This window comes from Hemicordylus capensis, chromosome 3 (assembly GCF_027244095.1).
Source record: "Hemicordylus capensis ecotype Gifberg chromosome 3, rHemCap1.1.pri, whole genome shotgun sequence".
Classification (NCBI taxonomy): domain Eukaryota; kingdom Metazoa; phylum Chordata; class Lepidosauria; order Squamata; family Cordylidae; genus Hemicordylus; species Hemicordylus capensis.
This window is the reverse complement of record NC_069659.1, coordinates 31420515-31441737: the sequence shown is the minus strand read 5'-3', so window position 1 is coordinate 31441737 and position 21223 is coordinate 31420515. Positions and strand designations below refer to the sequence as shown.

General features: G+C 43.8%; 1 protein-coding gene and 1 long non-coding RNA gene across 6 annotated transcripts in view; one reads left to right on the top strand and one right to left on the bottom strand.

Annotated features, from left to right (window-relative positions):
- The window catches only part of LOC128351432 (protein NPAT), a 39152-nt gene that overhangs the window by 1928 nt on the left and 16001 nt on the right, over positions 1 to 21223 (top strand). For 3 of the 5 annotated variants that reach the window (XM_053310973.1, XM_053310974.1, XM_053310969.1), the window contains exons 2-11: positions 1674 to 1792; positions 4998 to 5058; positions 6248 to 6320; positions 7664 to 7704; positions 8675 to 8905; positions 9801 to 9882; positions 10399 to 10534; positions 11365 to 11456; positions 11545 to 11632; positions 18628 to 18727. In XM_053310973.1, coding sequence (XP_053166948.1) covers positions 5040 to 5058; positions 6248 to 6320; positions 7664 to 7704; positions 8675 to 8905; positions 9801 to 9882; positions 10399 to 10534; positions 11365 to 11456; positions 11545 to 11632; positions 18628 to 18727 — 862 coding nt within the window. In that variant the 5' untranslated portion in view covers positions 1674 to 1792; positions 4998 to 5039. The remainder of the gene's footprint in view (positions 1 to 1673; positions 1793 to 4997; positions 5059 to 6247; positions 6321 to 7663; positions 7705 to 8674; positions 8906 to 9800; positions 9883 to 10398; positions 10535 to 11364; positions 11457 to 11544; positions 11633 to 18627; positions 18728 to 21223) is intronic. The other 2 variants (XM_053310971.1, XM_053310972.1) reach the window with 2 other exon arrangements.
- Positions 11368 to 16882, bottom strand: LOC128351443 (uncharacterized). The gene is made up of 4 exons (XR_008319777.1): positions 16064 to 16882; positions 15826 to 15928; positions 14533 to 14633; positions 11368 to 12339 (listed from the first exon to the last, which is right to left on the bottom strand). It is a non-coding gene; the product is annotated as an uncharacterized LOC128351443 (long non-coding RNA).

Sequence of the window (21223 nt, the reverse complement as noted above, 5' to 3'; positions counted from 1 at the left end):
CAATGGTTGAAGCTTTTTTTGTGAACAGAGTTGTGTTCACACAAGGGGTCCTTACATACAAGAGGAGCTTCTGCTGATGGAGCACCAATCCGCTAAAAGTCTAGATACTACCGAGCAATAATTCACAACAGTAATAAGTTTTCCTATTTGTGTTAATTAAATGCAAGCAATGAGAGAGAAATCCCTAGTCTTACTGGAGAAACAATCAACCTTTCTGATAAATTCTTCATAGCTGTTTATGCAAGTCACCCTTTGAAGTTATTTTGAAGAATGGTGACTTTCAGGTTAGCAGCAATATGCCATTGAAAATTTGTTCCTTAAGGATCCATAAGACCTTTTTGGGTAACAGAAAAACACAGGACCTTCTCTGTGGTAGTGCCAAGCAGTATTCCCTCTAACAAGGATTCCCAGATGTTGACTACAACTCTCAGAATCCCCAGCTCCAATGCCTTTTGCTTGGGGATTATGGGAGTTGTAGTCGACAACATCAGGGAATCCCTGTTAGAGGGAACACTGGTGCCAAGGTTGTTGAATAGCTTTCCCAGTGTGATCATTCTCGTTCCATCTCTGCTCAGTTTCCAGCAGATGGTTAAAATGCATCTCTTTCAGCAGGCCTTTTTGGGTGCTGGATTTTAACAGCAGCATATGATGCTGCTATCTGCTTTAAATTTGGTTTGCTGGTGTGTTAATTTTTGTGTGTGAAGTTTATAATTCTTTTCAGTTGAAATGTGTTGGTTGTATTTTGTTAGTTGCTTTGATTCGTTCTCTAAAAAGTGGGATAAAAATCATTTGGAATTTGTATTCCAACTTTGAAAGTTGGAAGTTGTATAACATTTTTAATGTGCAAAGTGCTTTTAATTTTTTGTGTCCCTTTTGAGGAAGCTCATTATCTATTTTACAAAAGGGAAACTGAGGCAAAGATAGGCCAGTTGTAGATGTAATGCTAAACTATTATTAAACTATAGTATTACTAGCACATACCTCCAGTTTTTATTCTCTCCTTCCCCTTCACATGCAAGCAAAGGAAGTTTGCAGCTTTCATTTGTTGTTTGAAAAATCCTGCAATTTGTCATTGCACCTAATCCCAGCAAATCCTAGTTTGTTCTAAACACAGTATCTGAGCAAGCCAGAATACCAAACCAGAATTAGTTTGACATTCTGGCTTGTTCACTAACTCTGATTGGAACAAAACAAGATATGCTGGGTTTGAATGTGATAATAAATCACCATTTGTTTTAATTTATAACTAGAAGCTGTAGTTCTTCTGCCCTTACACTCAGAGGGCCATGCTTATAATGAAATCTGTAGTTTAAAATAGCATTGGTGGTGTTCTTGCTGTCCTGTGATTTGTTGATTTAAATCCTCCAGTTTATCCAGTGTATCCAGCCTTCATTATTGTTCTTTCAATAGCCTCTAAGAAAAGATTCCTTTGAAGCCATGCTACTTCATAGTTCCTTTTCACAGTACTATGATCCATTTTTAATCATGTTCTCTTAAACAATGTAACACATTTTATTAAAATTGATTGTAACATTTTAAGAGATGGCAGCTCTGAATATCTATCACGAATGCTTTGTTTTCTATAAGACTGCTGTATCATTTCACTACTGCTTAACCTTTTCCCTCGGTCATATTGAGACACAAACCAGCAAAACGTTTTGTGTCTATTGCAGGATATTTACAACAAGAGAAGCTTTTAGCCACATGCCGAGCATTTATATTGGAAAGTTCAGATTTAAAAGAATATGCTGAGCACTGTACAGACGAAGGCTTTCTTCCAGCTTGTTTGTTGGTGAGTGCTTAGTTAAAAGTATCTCATTTTTATAACCCCCTACAAGCTACTATATTTCACAAATAAGTCCAGTATTTGTATTTGAACCTTGGATATATTCAAAAACCCTTCATCTCACAAAAGGACAGTTTCCAACTTAGTGGAAGATTGATGCAGGAGAAGTGTGACCCCAAATCCAGAGGGGTATCTCCATTTGTGCAAGTTGTTACATAGGAACATAGGAAGCTGCCATATACTGAGTCAGACCATTGGTCTATCTAGCTCAGTATCGTCTTCACAGACTGGCAGCGACTTCCCCAAGGTTGCAGGCAGGAATCTCTCTCAGCCCTATCTTGGAGAAGCCAGGGAGGGAACTTGAAACCTTCTGCTCTTCCCAGAGCAGCTCCATCCCCTGCAGTGCTCACACATCAAGTCTCCCTTTCATATGCAACCAGGGTGGACCCTGCTTAGCTAAGGGGACAAGTCATACTTTCTTCCACAAGACCAGCTCTCCTCTCCATAAGGTTCTGCACAAACTCTTTTCAAAAACGTTTAAGGACCCACTAGAGTTTAAAACACAGTGTAGCAAATAAATGCAGCAGCGTATAAAATGGTAAAAACACAAGGATAAAGGTAATCATTACAGCAGGACACAGGTCATTAAAAATATAGCTGGGGGAGGGCATGCTGAAATAAAATGGTCTTGAATTCTAAATGGAAGTTGACCGGAGAGAGAGGAAACCTAAGATCGGGGTCAGGAAGTTCCAGAAAGTCTGGGAAGACTCTCACACTTCACTGTGACAACTGTGCTTCAAGCCGCAGCAGAACAGGCAGGAAAGTCTCACAGTCTGAACAGAACTATAGGGGAGTAGGCGATCTATTAGGTAACATGGCCCTAATGGTTAAGGGCTTTAAAGGTTAAAGCCAGCACCCTGAATCACTCCCAGAAAAACACTGGCAACCAGTATTGCTGGCACAAGCAGAGTGATAACAGGCTGAACGTCTGGCCAGCATCTTTGCCTCTGTGTTCTGCTCTGCACCTGCTGTAATTTCCAAAAAGCCTTCAAGGGCATCCCCACATAGTGAGCATGGCAGTAGCCTATCAACAAGGTGACAAGAGTGTGGATCACTGTGGCAGAGACCGCCTGACCCAGGAGTGGACACAGCTGGTGTGCCAGCTGAAGCTGGGTAAAGCACCCCTTGCCATGGCTGCTACCTGGGCATTCAGAAGGAAAGCTGGAGCATTCCCAAGCTGCAAGCCTGCTTTTTCAGAGGTGCAACCCCATCTAGAACAGGCTGATGGTCCATTTCCTACGTCAGCAGATCTCCTAACCAGGAGAACCTTCTGGATTAATTTCAACTTGTTAACTACCATCCAAAACTGCTTCTAGACAATAATTTAGAGCTGTCACAGTCTCTCCAGCTGAGGATGGTAGTGAGATGTAAAGTTGGGTATCATCAACATACTAATGATATCCCACCCCAATCCCCCCTGGACAGCCTCTGCCAGTGAGTTCATGTAGAAGTTAAAAGGCCTGGAGATCAAGAATAGAACCCTGAAAGACATCATAAACTAAGCACCACAAAGTCTACTGTTAACTAACCTCCATACCCACACAACCAGTCCTTCCCAGCAGCTGCTATTATTATTATTATTATTATTATTATTATTATTATTATTATTAATTCGATTTATATACCGCCCTTCCAAAAATGGCTCAGGGCGGTTTACAAAGAGATATAACAAACAGATAAGATGGCAGATTAACCAAAACCAGCAACAGTCAAGCATGCAGGTGGATGAATTCCATTATCCTGACTAGGGATGTGCGCAGAACCAGGCAGGGGAAGTTCAAAGGTGGGGGGAGGTTGACTTTAAGGGTGAGGGGGTGCACTTACCCCTCCCTTTGCTTTTCCCCTGCCGGTGCTCCATTGGCAAAGGGTCCGTCGGGGCAGCAGCATACCTCCCTGCCGCCCCGTTGCCTCATCAGACCCTACGTCAGTGGAAGTACCCAGTGTGTGTAGGCGTGTCAGGTATTTGCGCTGATGTAGGGTCCGATGACGCAGTGGGGCGGCAGGGAGGCACGCTGCCACCCTGATGGACTCTGCAAACAGAGTGCCAGTGGAGGGAGGGGTAAGTGCACCCTCCCCAGCCCTTAAAGTCAAACACACACACACACCACCTTTGAACCAGCAGAACTGCCCTGAGCCATTTTTGGAAGGGCGGTATAGAAATCATCATCATCATCATAATTAATATTAACTGCTGGCCATTCGAACCGGTTCCATGCATATTCCTAATCCTGACTCCATCTTCTAGCTGGTTGAAAATAATTCTTCACACTAAGAGAAGCAGATGCTGATGGCACCTCATTTACTACTGCTAATGTTGAGCCCAAATCACACTGGATGCAAACAATTTTATCTGCAAAAGGCCCAGCATGTTGGTCTAAGCAGGTTAAAGATGGATCCTTGACCTGATTTTTGCCGCCTAGGATGGAATAGGCTATGAACTATCCAAAATAGCTTCACTGGATGGGCTCCACAGGTGCAATGGTGACAGAGAAGTATGCTTTCTTTGATGCCATCATTGCCACAGAGTAGGCCTGATACTGAACTCTCACCCGTGGTTAGTCAGATTTGGCTTGAGTTTTCTTCCACAGTTGTTCCAGTTGTCTCATCACTGTTTCATTGACAGTAGCACTGTAGCAAACTAACTTGGCTCTGTAGCAGGGAGACGATGCTAAGGGGTAATTCTATCAATGGCTTGGGACACTTCATTCCATGACATTCCAGAAGTTGACTAGGGCCTTGGTAAACCTGCCAACCATAGAAGTAGGAAATCTCCCGAACACATCAGGAATCCATTAGGATCTATTAGCTTACTAGGGCAGATCTTAATCATTCCCCACCCTTGAGGAGGTTATAAGCTACAATCTTTCTCTTCCTTATCTATTTGTTCAGTATGTTTTACATTTTTAATGCGACCCCTATTACAATGTCATTCTGCACTATGAGAAGTCTTCTGTGAGTCCTTAAACAAGATCAGAGCCAATATTTTCCCCCACACTGCATGGTGACTATTGGAGTCCCCAAGAAAATGGTCTATTCAGTGGATTCAGGTGCACAATGGACTCTGTAGCCACTCTGCTTTTAGTGTAAACAAACCTTTGCAATATGATGTTGCTGAAAATTGTGTGATTTAATACTATTCTCTTTTCTTCAGTCTTTCTTTGGAAAGAACCTAATCACCATACTGAATGAATACATGGCAATGAAATCAAAAGGTAAGTGGGTGATGGGACTGGGAAATGCAAGCCGTTGGTTTAATTCCTAGGGTTCGGTTATTATTGAGGACATACCTTGTACAATTATGAGGTCATTCACATGACCGAGTGGGTGGCAGGGAAGGCTGTTTGTACTTCCCTCCCGCCCAGACAATTGTTGCTGGGAGTGTGGGCCATGCTCCCAGACGAGTAGCACACAGCTCCAGAAGCTGGGCATGATGCATCCTGGCCTCTGGAGATCCCACAGTGCACCACGTGACATGTGTGATACATTGGGGGATTCCTCCAAGAGAAGGGCACTCTAGGTGCCCAACTCTGTGTGCGGCCAGGTTGGAAGCAGCCCAGCTCGCACACAAGCAGCATGCATGGGTTAAGGGAGCACTCGCTCCCTTAACCTTGGCTAGCAGCCAGGCTAGGTGATGCTGGCCCACCAGGATTCGGCCCGATCCCAGCAGTTCTAATTTGCAGCTGAACCCAGGCTGGATGTCATAGGCTAGGCTGCGTGTGAGAACCTCTATATTTCATACAGTTTTTGTTCAAATATTGAGGTGCAGTGCTATCCACCTAAATCACAGTCAAGTAAATAGAATATTTAGAGCTAACTGACTTTAGTACAGTTGATGTCAAGGGAGTTTAATTGATTTAATGAAACACTATTGCTCACTATGTTGTATGTCAGTTTCTGGCTACAATAATGTGGATTAGTAATGTGCTTTTGCTTGAGCTTAAATTAGTGGTATCAGTTGCCTCAGGTGGTTTGTCTCTTTCCTTAATGCATTTTTAAAATTAACAAAATACAGGACTGTGTACATTGTGAGCCACCCTGAGCAGTAGTGTACTGTAGGGGTGGGATATAAATATTTTACATACATACATACATCTAGCATCCAAAGAGAGAAGTCTAAAAATGAGTTCAGTATGTGCACTAATAATATATCCTTCTCAACTAATTAAACATTCTAAGAAGTCAGCATCATTTAAATCAGTGGGATATGTTGCATTCTTTTTGGTGTATCCATTGAAAACACACACCGTATGAACAGTGATTTATATACCAAGCATAGAATTTGTAATATCTTTACTGTATAATGTTTCCAGTTCTTTTGCAAACCTTCCAGTCAAATTCTCTTCTGTGTTCCCCCCCCCCCGGGTTTTTTTGTTTTTGTTTTGTTTTGTTTTTGTTTTAAAGAAGCAACAAATGATGTTCCAGCAATGATGTCGTCATTGTGGAAGAAGTTAGACTACACACTTTCTCAGATCAGGTAACTTGTTTTGAAAGCAAATACTAGCCAGTATTTATAAGGAATTCTGTCTGTACTGAAAGGCATCCAGAACTTTGGTACAGCAATGCACTGTCAGCAGAAGCTCTTTCCATGGAGAAGATTTCTGCTCATGCAAGGACTTTTTCTATGAGCACAAGTCTCCTTCCATTCACAGAAGCAGCTTCTGTTAACAGTGCATAACTGTACCAAAGGCCTGGCTGTTGCCCACTGCATTCATATTAAGAGTTAAGTTCATCCTCTGCATTAGCAGCATTATTTCATTGACCTATTAATTACTGATCTTTTTCCATTGATGTCCCTAAGTTACTAGTTTTCGAAAATCTGTTCCTAAAGCTTTTGAGGATTTGTCAAATTGGGACCATAGCCAATAGAAGGGCTAGAGCAGGCCTGTTCAACTTTGGCCCTCCTGCAGAATTTGGCCGACAATTCCCATAATCCCTGGTTATTGTCCACTGTGGCTGGGGATTATGGGAGTTGTAGTAAAAAAAAACACAGCTGAGGGGCCAAAGTTGAGCAAGCCTGGGCTAGAGGGATGTCCTGGCTTTCCTGTGGATCAGATGTTTCTGATCCACAGAAACATCTCCCCTAGGAGAGGAGAGCTGGTCTTGTGGTAGCAAGCATGACTTGTCCCCATAGCTAAGCAGGGTCTGCCCTGGTTGCATATGAATGGGAGACTTGATGTGTTAGTACTGGAAGATATTCCCCTCAGGGGATGAAGCTGCTCTGGGAAGAGCAGAAGGTTTCAAGTTCCCTCCCTGGCTTCTCCAAGATAGGGCTGAGAGAGATTCCTGCCTGCAGCCTTGGAGAAGCCACTGCCAGTCTGTGAAGACAATACTGAGCTAGATAGACCAATGGTCTGACTCAGTATATGGCAGGTTCCTATGTTCCTAGAATGTTGATAGCTGATCATGCCATAAAAATACCACGTTTCCTGAATGGTCCCAGTTGGTAAAGTGTTAACTGTAGTTGTTCTGTAATTCCCTTTAACTGTATGTTTGTAATGCATCAAGATAACATTAACAATGACTACAAATTTTGCAAAACTCTCATCTTGGTGACATATTACGGTATATTGATACTAATTTTCTTACCTACAGGACCTGAAATTCATGACAACATTTTACATTGCTTTTTATCTTTTATTTTGATTCCTCCCCACCCCACTTCTCTAGAAAAGCTGTAAGCTCCAAGCTGAACACATACATATGTGGCTGTCACCTGACTAGTGCATAATTACTACTACACTTGTAATGACTAGTGCTAATTACTCTACACTTGTGGTGTGCTGTGTTCTAACTTAGATTACAACTTCATTTTTGCAGGAGCATGCAAAGTTCAAGCGGATTTTCTGCTCATCAAAGGAGTATGTATGAGAACATGTGATAAATTGATTTTATGTGTTCTGAGTTTATCCCCTAGAAAGCATTGCAGTTTTTTCTGCACCATGTTTACTTGAAAGTAAGACTGCTGGTTGACCACAAGAATAATGCTGATCCAACACACCAGCATCTTGCTTTGTGCAAGGGGGAGGGGTGATTTTTGACTATATTCCCTCCCCTCAGCAGTTGCCTATGCCTCTTGAAATTATGTCCCAGAGGGTTTCCAAACCCTCAAGGAGATAGTTCCAGGAGGCACAGGTAGCTGGGAAGGGAAGACTGTCAAAAATCACGCCCCCTGTCCTCCTCACATCCCTCCTGGTGCATCAGCTCTGCATTTGTCTGGATGTCAGCCATTTATTTCAAAAAGGGTTATTTTCAAATAAAGTAAGATTTCAACCTTAATATGATATGCAGTTCCCCCAACTGTTAAAAGTATTTGTGGGTGGAGACTCAGCTGGCCTCCCCATCAGTCCATTGCTTTGTACGTAGCATCCTTTCATTAAGCAGACTGGCAAGTTAACCTTATCACAGTACCAGTTCAGAAAGTGTGGAAATTGGGGATGCAATACTTGTCCTGATCTGAAAATTATCCCATGAAAATGGTACCATGTGTTATTTCTGCATGTTTAAATGGGCTCTTAGGTTCCACAGTCCTGGAATGTGGACAAGTTTTCATCTTTCATAGCATGTCAACATCATTGAAGCTTGTGTGTGATTCCACAATGGTATCAGTTCAGCATATGCACCAGCTTGCCTCTTCAGGTTGCCACCTAGTCTAGTTAGCAGCAAAACTGTAACTGTATTCTTGATCTGGATGAAAATTTACTTCAAGGGTGAAAGAGCTGTTGATTTTCCCACAGTTAGCTCTCAGAGTAGTAAAGATGCAGGTTAAGAAATGTAGCTTCGTCTTGAGAAGGATTCTTGTCTTAGCTAATTTCATTTTAAATCTTTTAGGTCGCACAAGAAGTGCAATTGCAGATATGAAAAAGCAGAAGTGTCTTCAGCAGTCAGTCACTTCAACTTTAGGGTTGTCATCTGTAACCCATCAGCCAGGACAATTGAATTCTACCCCAGTCACAGCCACCCAGGTTATTCTTAAACCAATTATAACGCCAAGTCTCTCTCAGGCAAGATCAAATTCTTCATTTGCACATCAGTCCCAAGTGCAGGAAAACCATATTAATAGTAAGTCAAACTAGTCCTTTCCTTTTCATTTTATGTATATGGGTGGATAGAATGAGTACTTAGAAAACCATATACAGTTGAACTGTGGGCAATTGAATTGACTTTTTGTCACTGAATTTGGGGGCTGCTTTGAAGCCAGCTTTCACTAGAAAATATGTTGAACCCTCATAATTGTGAAAAGGCGCTTACAGACATATCTTCTATATATTTAATTCTCTTAAATGTACCTTTCACTAATCCCATGCATGGCAGCTCTCATGAGCGTTTGCAAGCAGCTGCCTGGATAGTGATGGGAATAGGGGAGAAAATAGCAGGAGGCGGTGGCGGGCCGGGCTGGCCTCCAGGAAGAAGAGGAGCAGGTGACGGTGGCCCGGCCCGGCCTCCGGGAGGAGGAGGAAGCGGTGGCCCGACCCAGCCCAGCTTCTGGGAGGAGGAGGAGGTGGTGGTGGGCCTGCCCAGCTTCCAGGAGGAGAAGGCGGCACTGGGTCTGCCTGGCCACTGGGAGGAGGAGGCAGCGGTGGGCCAGGCTGGCCACCAGGAGGAGGCGGCCGCTGCCTGGAGCAGGTGGGAGGAGGTGGCGGGCCAGCTTTCCAGCCAGCTGGCCCGCCAGCCAGAAAGCACCGGTGGGGGCAAAGGGGGGAGAAGAAGCAGGGCCGATGGCCAGAAAGTCGGGGGGAGAAACAGGCAGCAGCTGTGGGTGGGCCGGCCAGAGGCACAGATGCTCTGCGCCCAGCCCGGCTAGTTGTTGTTTTTTTAAGACAATGTTGGATTTCCTCCCCCCCCCCCAGATGAAGGCACTGTTGTCCTTACTATTGACACCAGAAAACCATTATACATGTCCTAAAAAGACTTAACCAGAAACAAAATTGGTATAACCCAGCTCTTTTTTTTAAAGCAGAAGATTCTCTCAGCATGGTTTCTGCACTCCAAGAACGGAAACTTCACTCAAGTGTGATGTCTCCTGGAAAACGAAAAAGGTAAATGTCGATTCTCAGCTAGGATTGTTCTATGCCTTATGTACTACTTGCATATTCACTGTTCAACATCTCTTGTACCACATCACCTGTACTGGAATAAACAAACGGATGTATATGGAGGTCCATGTGATTTTGTTGTTGCACTAAAATTATTTGTTTCTTTAGCATAAATCTCTAAAAACAGGGATTTGTGCAATTTCACAGAAGTTCCTTTTAAAATACAGGAGACATGCTGCAGTTGCACAAGCTTTCTTGTGTAGCGCAACGGTAGTCTGGAACATAAGCTCCAGATGTAGTACAAGTGGCTGGCACAACAGCTTTGTGCTGAGACGACATCCTTCTGCAAGGCTTTTGTTAGAATGTCAGCCAATGATTTATACTAAAACACATTAGTTTTGATTGGAGGAGGTTGAGTAAAGACGGAGTGACCTATGGCATTAACCACACATTTATTTTCCTAAGAATGTTGTTTGCATCACTTTTGTCATCCACTTTTAAACTTCCCAAATATTTCAGTGACTCCCAGAAGAAAAAAAGCATTGTTTCATGTGGACCACAAGTATCAAATACTGGTTTACAGGATTCTCCTACAGTGGAAGAAGGAAGTTTAGCAATGGAAGGAGAAAATGAACTTATAGACGGCAGTCTTCCTGTAAGCATTTTAAAAAGCAGCTGTTCAGAAAAACAAACAAGCTGCACAGCAATGTTTATTTTCTCTTTTCTACACTATCCTCTTTTTTCATGTAACTTTGGTTATGTTTTTGGTATTGCTTTATCCAGTTTTTTAATATTACTATGAAATGAAATTTCTGAAACAGAGCCTTCAAAAACAGAATTTTGGGTATTTCTAGTGAGATTTGAAGCAGCTGATCAAATTCAATCCATATGAGTTTATATACAGGACTATTGTCAATATTGTTAATAAGCTGTGTGTATCCAAGCATAAACATTCATCAAGTATATGGCAATAACATGACTGGATGGTTCACTTTGGAATTTTGCACAACTAGCTATCCCATCTTATTACCATATTGCTGCATTGTTATTAGATATACATAGTATTGAATGTGGCCCTAAACCTGCTCCTTTTTTGGTTTTTGGTAGATTCTGAGCAGTTGGGCAATACTTATTATATGGTTGCCTAATATACAGATCCAGTTTCTTGCAATCCCAGTTATGAATTGCTATAGAAAAATACACCTAGGATATTAGGGAAGCACATCAATTCGTGCAGGGGTGTAGCTATAATTGAGCGAAAGGATTCAAATAACCTGGGCCCCCAGCTCATGAGGGGTCCTCAGTTCCACCTCTCCCTATCTTCTTAATTATCTCCCTCACTCTGAGGGGTGGCCAGAGAGAGGGTTGAACACAGGGCCCCCCCCTCCCCTAGCTATGCCCCTGAATTCATGGTGAGATAATTAATGCTTCCTTTATAGCAATAATAAAAAATATAACTTGGACTACTATAAATTTGTTTTCCAGCAAATGATTATTGAAAATGCCAGAGAGAAAATTCTGAGCAACAAATGTCTTCAGGAGAAGCTAGCTGAAAATATTAACAAATTCTTGGGCAGGTAACAGATCTCACTTGAAACTTTCTGTTCCAAATCTCCTAGATTATTTTTGAAATCTATACTAAATATTCATAACATTGTTTTCCAGTGATGGCAATATTTCTCAGACTGCAAAGCAAGCAGACAGTGGCCCTACAATACAAGAGTCTACAATTGATGAATTCCTTGGTCTTCAGGTACGATTCCAAAGTCTAATAAAATGAATGTAGGATGCTTCCCATGCACATGTAAGAAAACAGGTACGACTAACAGTTACAAGGAATTGGCATCTATGTCTATGCAGACCTGCACAACTTGTGACCCCACCCCGCCCAGGCAGCGGTGTCCTATTGCAGCCCTCCAGCTGTTTTTGGCCTACAACTCCCATTGTCCCTGGCTGCTGGCTACTGTGACTGGGGATGGTGAGAGTTGTGGGCCAAAAACAGCTGGAGCGTCACAGTTGGATACCCCTTTCCTCAGGCAAGTATTGTTCACCAGCCATTTATAATGATCTACCAGGAGCTCAGTAAAGATTCTGATTTTGCTCTCTGGGACAGCAAAAACCAGGGTTTTTTTGGAAGGCACAGGCAAGCTGGTGGATTGCATTCAACTTGATGGATCATAAGTTGTGCAGAGGTGCTTTCAACTCACAGTAGGGCACAGTTAACAAGGAAATCTGGGTTGAGATCTGTTGAAATCCATAAGAATGGGTAATGCGCCTGCGCAAGACCCACTTGGTAACATGCTGCAGCTTGTCGAGGTGACCAAGCCCCGCCTACATGCCATCAGCGTGTTTATTTAAAGGCGGATTGGGTGCCATGTTCTTTAGTTCTTTTCTGACCGCCATTACATGCAGTCTTCGGGCTGTCGCTTCTCATCAGACTAGTTCTTCTTATGAGTTTATCTAAAAATAACAAACAAATTGAACTGATTATGGCTTTGACTTGGAACGGGATTTTTATGACTACTCTGGTGTCATTTGTATTGGAACGGCTTCTGGAATTGCTGACGTGCATTGGATTATTTGGAACGGACTTTGAAGACGATTTGGATCATGCTAGATGACTGAGGAGAAACAGACCTTCAAAAGATGCACTGGTTGCAGTGCCAAGCTCCCCTCGAAGGACCTACACGACTTGTGTTTAATTTGCTTGGGGGAAAGCCACAAGGTATCCTCCTGCAAGATTTGCCTGTCCTTCTCGAAACAAACGAGAAAAAACTGCTTTGCAGCTTCGTGCCACCATTTATGATGAGGTGCTAAGTCCCTCGACGTTGGGAGAACCCCGCCCTTCTGCTTCAACATCAACTACAAAGGCATCGACTCAGAAAACTCCTTCCAGGAAGCAACCCTTGACTTTGAGTGTGTTAGCATCGTGCCGCATCCCTAAACTTTCATCAAAGTCTACACATTCGGCATCTGAGGGATCAAAAACTAAAAGGAAGCATTTGGACTCGAAGGACCCTCGCTCCTCCCTTAGATTGAAGAAGCCCAAGACAGTGGACCTTACAAAAGAAAGTCTCCTTTGAATCTACAGTTGCTCGATGCCTTCCGTCAACCTTCAATGTCAAAAGATTCAACATTGAATTCATCACGTTCAGTGCCTATTGAGTCTGTCGAGAACAAACATGTGTCGATGCCTAGGCTCACAGCATTGAGGACTTGATCTCTATCGCTAGCACCAACACCAATTGATTCTCCACCGGCATTGACGCCAGAAGCTCGACATCGAGAACTACCTTCCTTACTGACGGAAACTATGGATCGACATTGAGAAGTATCATCAGTGTCAACTTGTGATCCTTTGACACCATCGGCTCGACCTCCCTTTGACCTTGAATATGCCATATTGTCGGCGTTGAGACTGGTGACCCCTCGGTGTCCTGCCAACATATCAACCTTCAACATTTAAGAGGAAGATAGGGAGGTAGCCCTAGATACAACTACGGCTCGTTCTTTGCTATCTATCTTAGATTGTACTTCGAGCACCCCCTAGGCATCGACTTTCAGGGGCTTCCCGCAGATGTCAACGTCAGGGACACCAGAGGAACAAGTAGCTCAACATTCGGACACACTTACAGCTGCTCACCTGGTGACTTCACCATGGCATACCTGTGACTTTGCTCACCCATCTGCAGCATGGGATGCCCTGACTTTGGCACCTCTAGGCACGGTATCCCCGGTTTGCCTTATAATTTTCAGGAAAGTCAGTCTTGGGCCCAGTCTCAGGCTTCCATTCAGACAGTACCACCAAAACTGACATTTTTAACTTCTTCAAAGGCTACACAGATGTCCCCTGATGCATTCTTCCAGGATTCAGCCACACAAACCATATGTAACCGTGTGCACATTGGAACTCAGACACCAATTCCACAGACTATTGAGACACAGACTCTCACACCAGTTTCCCCATCTCAATCTACATTGGATCATCATGGAGCTTCGGATTTTGAATCCGACCTGGATGACCCGGATGCCAGGGTGGACCCTCCTGTTGATGTGGCCCCCTCCACGCACGTCTCCCCTAATGAGGAGATGAAAGCATACCATCAGCACGTGTGTGATTTATTTTTATTTACATTTTGTGATATGGCAAAGGCACTGGGTCTTGACCTTAAGTCAGGTGCCTACCATTATGACCTTGTGTACAATTTTATGGTCGGAGGCTACTCAACCTGTAGCCCTTTCTGTGCTACTGGTCATCACAAGAGCAACTAAATGTGCGTGGGAGGTGATCCGCACTTCCACCCCCACTTCCAGTACAGAAAGCCTGTACAGGGTACAGACTAATCACAACAAATATCTCCTGAAACTTCTAGCACCCAACTTGTTGGTAATCAACTGTGCCATGTCTTCTGTTTCAAAATCTGGATACAGACACATGACCCTGGCCGATAAAGAAGGGAGAAAATTGGACATCCTAGGAAGGAAAATTTATTCCACCTCTTGTTTGTCAGTCAAGATCGCAAATTATTCAGCCTATACTGCAAAATATACACATGGACTGTGGGAGGGCTTACATAATTCCATATAAATCTTCTCCTCTGAGAAATTCAAGAAAAAATTTCAAGAAACTTTGGATAAGTCAGCGTTGCTTACCAGACAACAGTTTAGTGTGGCCAAGCATTTGGCTGAATCAGTCCTGTTCATTGACAGCAGCAATATCCTTACATCAACATACATGGCTCCACTCCACAAATCTGCATTGGGACATGAAGGAGAAAATAGAAGGCTTACTTTTCGACAGAAAAGGCTTATTCAGTGAGCCCACGGACTCTACTATGGAGCAGATGAAAAAGTCTAGATTTACAGCCAAGACTTACCACTGCACCTGCCTCTTCCTATAGCTCTAAGTACTGTCAGTATTCCAGACAGAGAACCATGTACAAACATCAGGATCAACGTGATTTTTGGAGGCAATATCAGCCCTACAAGCGCCCTTTGCAGGGAAAAAGGAAACAGACTCAAAGCCAGCGTACAAAACAACTGGAGCCTCAGAAGCACCTTTTGAGGTGCAAGACCACCATTGATTCACTCGGCTCGTCCTTCTCTTCCGCCATCAGGGACCATAACACCTTGGCAAGTAAGGGACACCATCTCTCATACACCATGTTCCTCTGCCAGCTTCTAACATCAGGCAGGCATGCCATGTCCTTGCATGGCACCACATAACATCGGACTGCTAGGTCCTCAAGATCGTATCCTTGGGTTACAATATAGAGTTCAGAATGACCCCGAAGTTTACAGGGATGAGGTTTACTCAACCTTCCCGGGCATTGTTGGAAGAAGTGAAGGAGGTCTTAGCCAATGGGGCAATCGCTCCTATGCAATGGATGTAACGAAGGGAGGTCTTCTACTCCTGTTACTTCTTGATCCCGAAAAGGGATGGCGGCATTCGGCCAATAATGGATCTGCGCCTCCTGAATAAGTTCGACCATGTACAGAAGTTCCGCATGATAGTGTTACAAGAAATTCTACCTTTTCTATACCGGGAAAACTGGCTTGTGATGCTAGATCTCAAGGATGTGTATTTCCATATTGGCATCAGGGAACGACACAGGAAATATCTCAGATTTGCTGTGGGAAGTCAAGTGTACCAGCAGACAGTCTTACCCTTCGGACTTGCCACCGCCCCCGGAGTATTTACAAAATGCATGGCTGCAGTAGTGGCGTACCTTCAGACTCAGGGCATATTGGTCTATCCCTACCTGGAAGACTGGCTTCTGACCTCCGAGGTCAAAGAAGAGTTACTTTCGCAGACACAATATGTACTGTCCCTTCTTCAGGACTTGGGGATCCAAGTCAGTTGGGAAAAATCCAAACTGGAACCAGTCCCAACAGTCAGTTACATTGGGGTGATTCTGGATACAAGGTCCAAGAAGGCATACTTACCTCAAGAACGTTTCCTTTGCATCAAGGACTTGGTGCTCCATGTCCAACAGCATTCATCCCAGCGTGCTTGATTCATTCAGAGACTGTTGGGTCTGATGACATCCTGCAACACAGTAGTGAGATATGCCCGGTTAAAAATGCGAAAACTGCAACTGTGGTTTCTATCAGTCTTCCACTTGAATGTGGACCCACAGTTCCTACATCTGATAATCCCAGTTCAAATTTTGCGCTCACTTACCTGTTGGTCGCTGGGAAGGAATCTACTGGAAGGGGTTCCTTTTCTGAGGACACCTCCCTCTATCTGGCTTACAACAGACGCTTCCCTCCTAGGCTGGGGGGCCCACTGTGGGACCCATCAAATTCAGGGCAAGTGGACTTTTCAACAAAGGCAACTCTACATCAACTTCCTGGAACTTCTAGCTGTCTTCCAGGCAATGAAGGCCTTTCTTCCACTTCTACAGGGAAAAGTGGTGTAGATACAGTTGGACAAATACTACAGCCCTGGCCTACATCAACCGCCAGGGCAGCACTGTATCTCACAGTCTATGTGCTCTCAGCCTTCAGTTATGGCATTGGTTTATCCGGCATCAAGTGCATCCATCAGCCATTCACATAAAAGGCCTAGACAACATCCTGGCAGAAGATTTGAGTTGGATTTTCCCTCAACAGCAGCAACACAAGTGGGAGATCAAAATGGAGTACACCATACCACTCTTTTCAAAGTGGATGCTGCCTACCATAGATCTGTTTGCCACTTCAGAGAACAGGAAGTGTGACCTTTTCTGCTCAAGAGCGGGACATGACCCGCTGTCTCTGGGGGATGCCTTCCAGCAGGACTGGAAGCAGGAAGTCCCTTATATGCTCCCACCTTGACCACTGATCAGCCGAGTGGTCTCATGTCTTCTGACAGCTCCTACATTCTGTATCCTGGTGACTCCATGGTGGCCAAGGCAACCATGGTTTCCACAGGTACTCTGGACAGAGGCAAGATACTGCATCCAGATGTTCTGACACTCCACCTAACAGCATGACGGATCGAATCCTGAACATGATTCTTCTTAACCAGAGGAAATCTTCCACCAGGTGCAACTACAGGAGCAAGTGGCTTCGTTTTAAACTTTATGCAAGGAAACAGGGTTTTCAGACTGACCACGTCACTATCAGAGACATGCTTCTTTATCTTACAGGTCTGAAGTCTCAAGAGTTTGGCCAATGTGTCTCTCAAAGTGCATTATGAGGGGAAAACTTTTTTCCCATCCAAAAAGTAAGGCTTTCCTGAAGGGCATTTTGAACCTGTACCCACTGGTTCACACACCTATTGAACCCTGGAGTATATCTCTGGTCCTTTCATCTTTGACCAAGGCCTCTTTCGAACCTGTGAGCTCAGACTCCATCAAACTGGTGACTCTGAAAATGGCCTTCCTGTCAGCCATCACTACAGCCAAACGAGTAAGTGATTCAATGGCCCTGAGAATTTATACACTAGAATCTATCGAGACAAAGTCTTGATGCATATGGACCCGGATTTTCTACCAAAAATAGTGTCCACCTTCCACCTCAACCAGGATATTGTCCTACCAACGTTCTTCAGAGATCCTACAACTCCTTTAGAACGTGCAGTGCACTCCTTAGATGTACGGAGAGCACTGTTGTACTACCTACATTGGCCTAAGGACTTCAAGTCCACAAAACGCCTGTTGGTTGCATTCGAAGGCTCTTCAAGGAGCTCCTGTATCTCTAGACAGAGGATGTCCAGTTGGCTGGTGGAACTCATCCTACTGACAGACAAGCAACAAAAAGTTCAGCCGCCAGAAGCAATCAAGGCCCACTATGCTTCTTCAGCTGCACACCTATTGAGGGTAACCTTCATGGACATCTGCAAAGCAGCAACTTGGTCCACTGAGTTACCCTTTGTCAAGCATTACGCCATAGATGTGCACTCTGCTGAGGAGGCAAGCTTCGGAAGAAACATCTTAAAACAGGTGTTAAAATAGCTACTACTGCATCCTCCTCCTTTGGGGAGCTAGCTAAACACCCATTCTTATGGATCTTGATCCAGATAAACAGGTTGCTCACCTGTAACCTGTAAGATGGATCTGTTAGAGATCCATCAATATCCATAAGACCCTCCCACACCACCCCTCTGTAGTAGTGCTGTGCTATGTGGGTTTTTTTTGAGTGTGCGTGCTATTCTCCTTTGATGATAAACTCACCTGATTCTGGATGATCGTCCTCCACAGTGGCCGTCCAAGAACATGGCACCCAGCCCGCCTTTAAATAAGCACGCTGAAGGTGTGTAGGCAGGGCTTGGTCGCCTCGACAGGCTGTGGCATGTTACCAGGTGGGTCCTGCGCAGGCGCATTACCCATTCTTATAGATATCGACGGATCTCTACCAGATCAATAGTTACAGGTGAGCGACCTGTTTTTTTCATTGATATGAACTGGAAACTGCACAAAAACACAGTTACCGTTCTGTGTAACTTTCATTCAACGCAGTAGGACTTACTCTCAGGATATCCTCATTGGATTGTGTTGAAGGCCCTTTTTTATGGTGGTTTCTTTACATTCTATAGAATTGAAGCTGTTACATATTAAGAACTGTTTGATAGTATTATAATTAGTGTGAATCTGATTAGTATCCTTTCACTTCTACCATGGAGGTGAGGTTTGTTTTCATAGCTGCTTCTGATATTTGTGAGAAGCCATTTCTTAATATTAGCTTTCAAAATGCATTTCCAGGAGTAAGTGTTGAGAAACCTGATTATATGTTTTAATCGATTATTTTTACACATCTACCTAGCAGGGTGAAATTCACATGACTGAAGAAGCCATCCAGGAGATTCTGGAGCAAACAGAGTCAGATCCAGCATTTCAAGGACTCTTTGATATGTTTGATTTTGGTATGATTTCCCTCCCTTTCCCGTTTTGAATACTAGAGTAATGGAAACCATGAACTTAAAAGACTAAAGAACAATCTACCCAAAGTTAAGCATTTTAAAGTCTGTCTTATTTTCTCCAGTTTAAATCAGTGGAACTTAAAATGTTTACTAATGGTTTGGATTGTGCCCAAAATTACTTGTCAAAAAACAGCTGTTTCAATAATAATGTTCTTGCTAACTTATCTATTAGGGGACAAGATAGGGAAATTACGTTTTCTTCTAATTTATCAGTGAACATTTTGTAGGAAGTTTGCATGTTGGGCTTCTCACTATACTGTAGTAAGCAGTTTATGGCTCTATGGATGCAGCACTTGGAAACATCTTTCCATTATTTGTGACTGAAGCACAATAGGAGCCTTTAGCCCCCACAAGGTAATGAAAGTGGGGACCACAATTCATCAGGATACCCGATAGAAAGAATTATTTATTTGCTGGTGGGAGGGATATGAATTATTTTTGCCCTGTGATGATTGGCCAAAATGGTTTCAGGGATTATCTTAAGTATAAACAAAAAAATTGTTCTGGATTAAAGAACAAATCTTGAGAAAGATTTAATGAGTTTCCTTTGTATCCTTCTTTAACTTATATATTTAAACTGTTGTAATTGTTTTTAATCTGCTGTAACCTGGTTTTCCTGGATTTGAAAACTGTGTTGAATTTTTCTAACTGTTAATTGTTTTATGGTGTTTTATAGTCTCTGTTTTAAACTGTTAATTGATTTTAAAAGATTGGATCGTGATCCGTTGTGGTCATAAGGAATGGGTTCTGCGTCTGCGCAGTGACCTCGCGGGCCGATTGATTAGCTTCTCGTGATGCCCCCTTCCACCTGCACGTGCTGTGCTGAGCTGTTGAAAGAGGCGGTTGGGGCATCCAGTTTCCAGTTTCTCTTTGACCGCCTCAGTGGTCAAACCTCGTTGCTGAAGCTCCTCGGAATTTGATAAAACTGATTTCTGACTCATATTTGGCTTACGGACTTGGCTTTGTATTGACGGATATTTTACGGACTTGACTCGGATCGGCAAGCGGACAGTTTTTTTATTAACGGGCACATTCTGACGAAAGATAGTTTGTTTATCTGGCAACTGACCCTCGCAAAGGCTAACGGACTGGTTTTGAATAACGGACTCATATTGACGAGAGATCATTGTGTTTCAGACTATGGAAGTTAAAAAGACATTTAAGCGGTGTGTAAAATGCTGTGCAAAACTTCCCTCAACAGACTATCACGAAGCTTGTCTAATGTGCCTGGGAGAAGAGCACAACACTGCAACATGTAAAGTTTGTTGCTCTTTCTCCAAACAAACAAGACAAAACAGGGTTCTTCGGCTTCGGGCGGCACTGTATGATGAAGTGCTACGCCCTCCAACGCCGCGCCCTGATACCTCAACGTCATTGTCGACAGCGAAGTCAACATTGAGCCCTTCGACGTCAAAGGTTTCCAAAGAGGCACAGTTGGTGATCCGCGGAACTGCCCATCAGTAGTCTAAAACCACGTTGATGGACATGGTGAAGCCGGGAGATGGCGATTTTAAAAAGCCTAAGGATGTTTCCAAGAAACATCACAAGCTTAAAGAATGTGGGCACCGAAAAAAATGACATCCAGGGATTCTGAGGCGAAGAAACATCACACCCCTTCCCTGACGGCAGCGCAGACATTTGAGGGCGACTCGGATGAGTCCGCTTCTGTACATGCGATACAGACCTCAACGTTGAAACAAACCTCAGCATCGATGTCGACATTGGAAGTGAAACATGTCGCACCATCTGCATCGGAAAGGCTAATTCGCTTGCTGCCTCCAGCATGGACCCCAAACCAGTCTCCTTCAACACTGAGAACGCCGGGGCTACTGGCAGAGGACAGAGATCAGTATACTGACCTTAGAGACCTGATGGGCTCAGCGTCAAGTACACCATCGGGATCAACCTTCCATGGTTTCTTAAGTTCCGTACTGGATTTTGACAAGGATGAGAATGAGCTGCAGCTTCCACCAAAAACACCTTCTTGCTCTCTGCTGCATGTATTCCTGCATCCTTCAACAATGACGGTGACATCAACGCCGCTACCCACGCCATCGACACCGCTACCCACGCCATCTGCTTCAACATCGATGCAGCACGCATCACATCCTTCAGCATCGGGAATGCCCTCGGCATCGACACATCTCTCAACATCAACATCGGCATATCCATCAGTGTTGAATCCAACTCAAGAATTATACTTGCCACAGAGGCAACCAGAGCATACCTGTGGTTTTCGCCACACACTACCTGACGATTATGCAGAATACTTGTGATGGAAAGCTGTGTAGATACCTGATCAGACACAGTGACAGGACAGTTATCCTCCACAACCAGTACAGGTCTTGGAGCCAATTGAGATATTGGAACAGCCTGCTAGTCAGCCACTGGCAGCACCACCCCTACTAGCAGCACCACCCCAAGCTGCACCATCCCAAC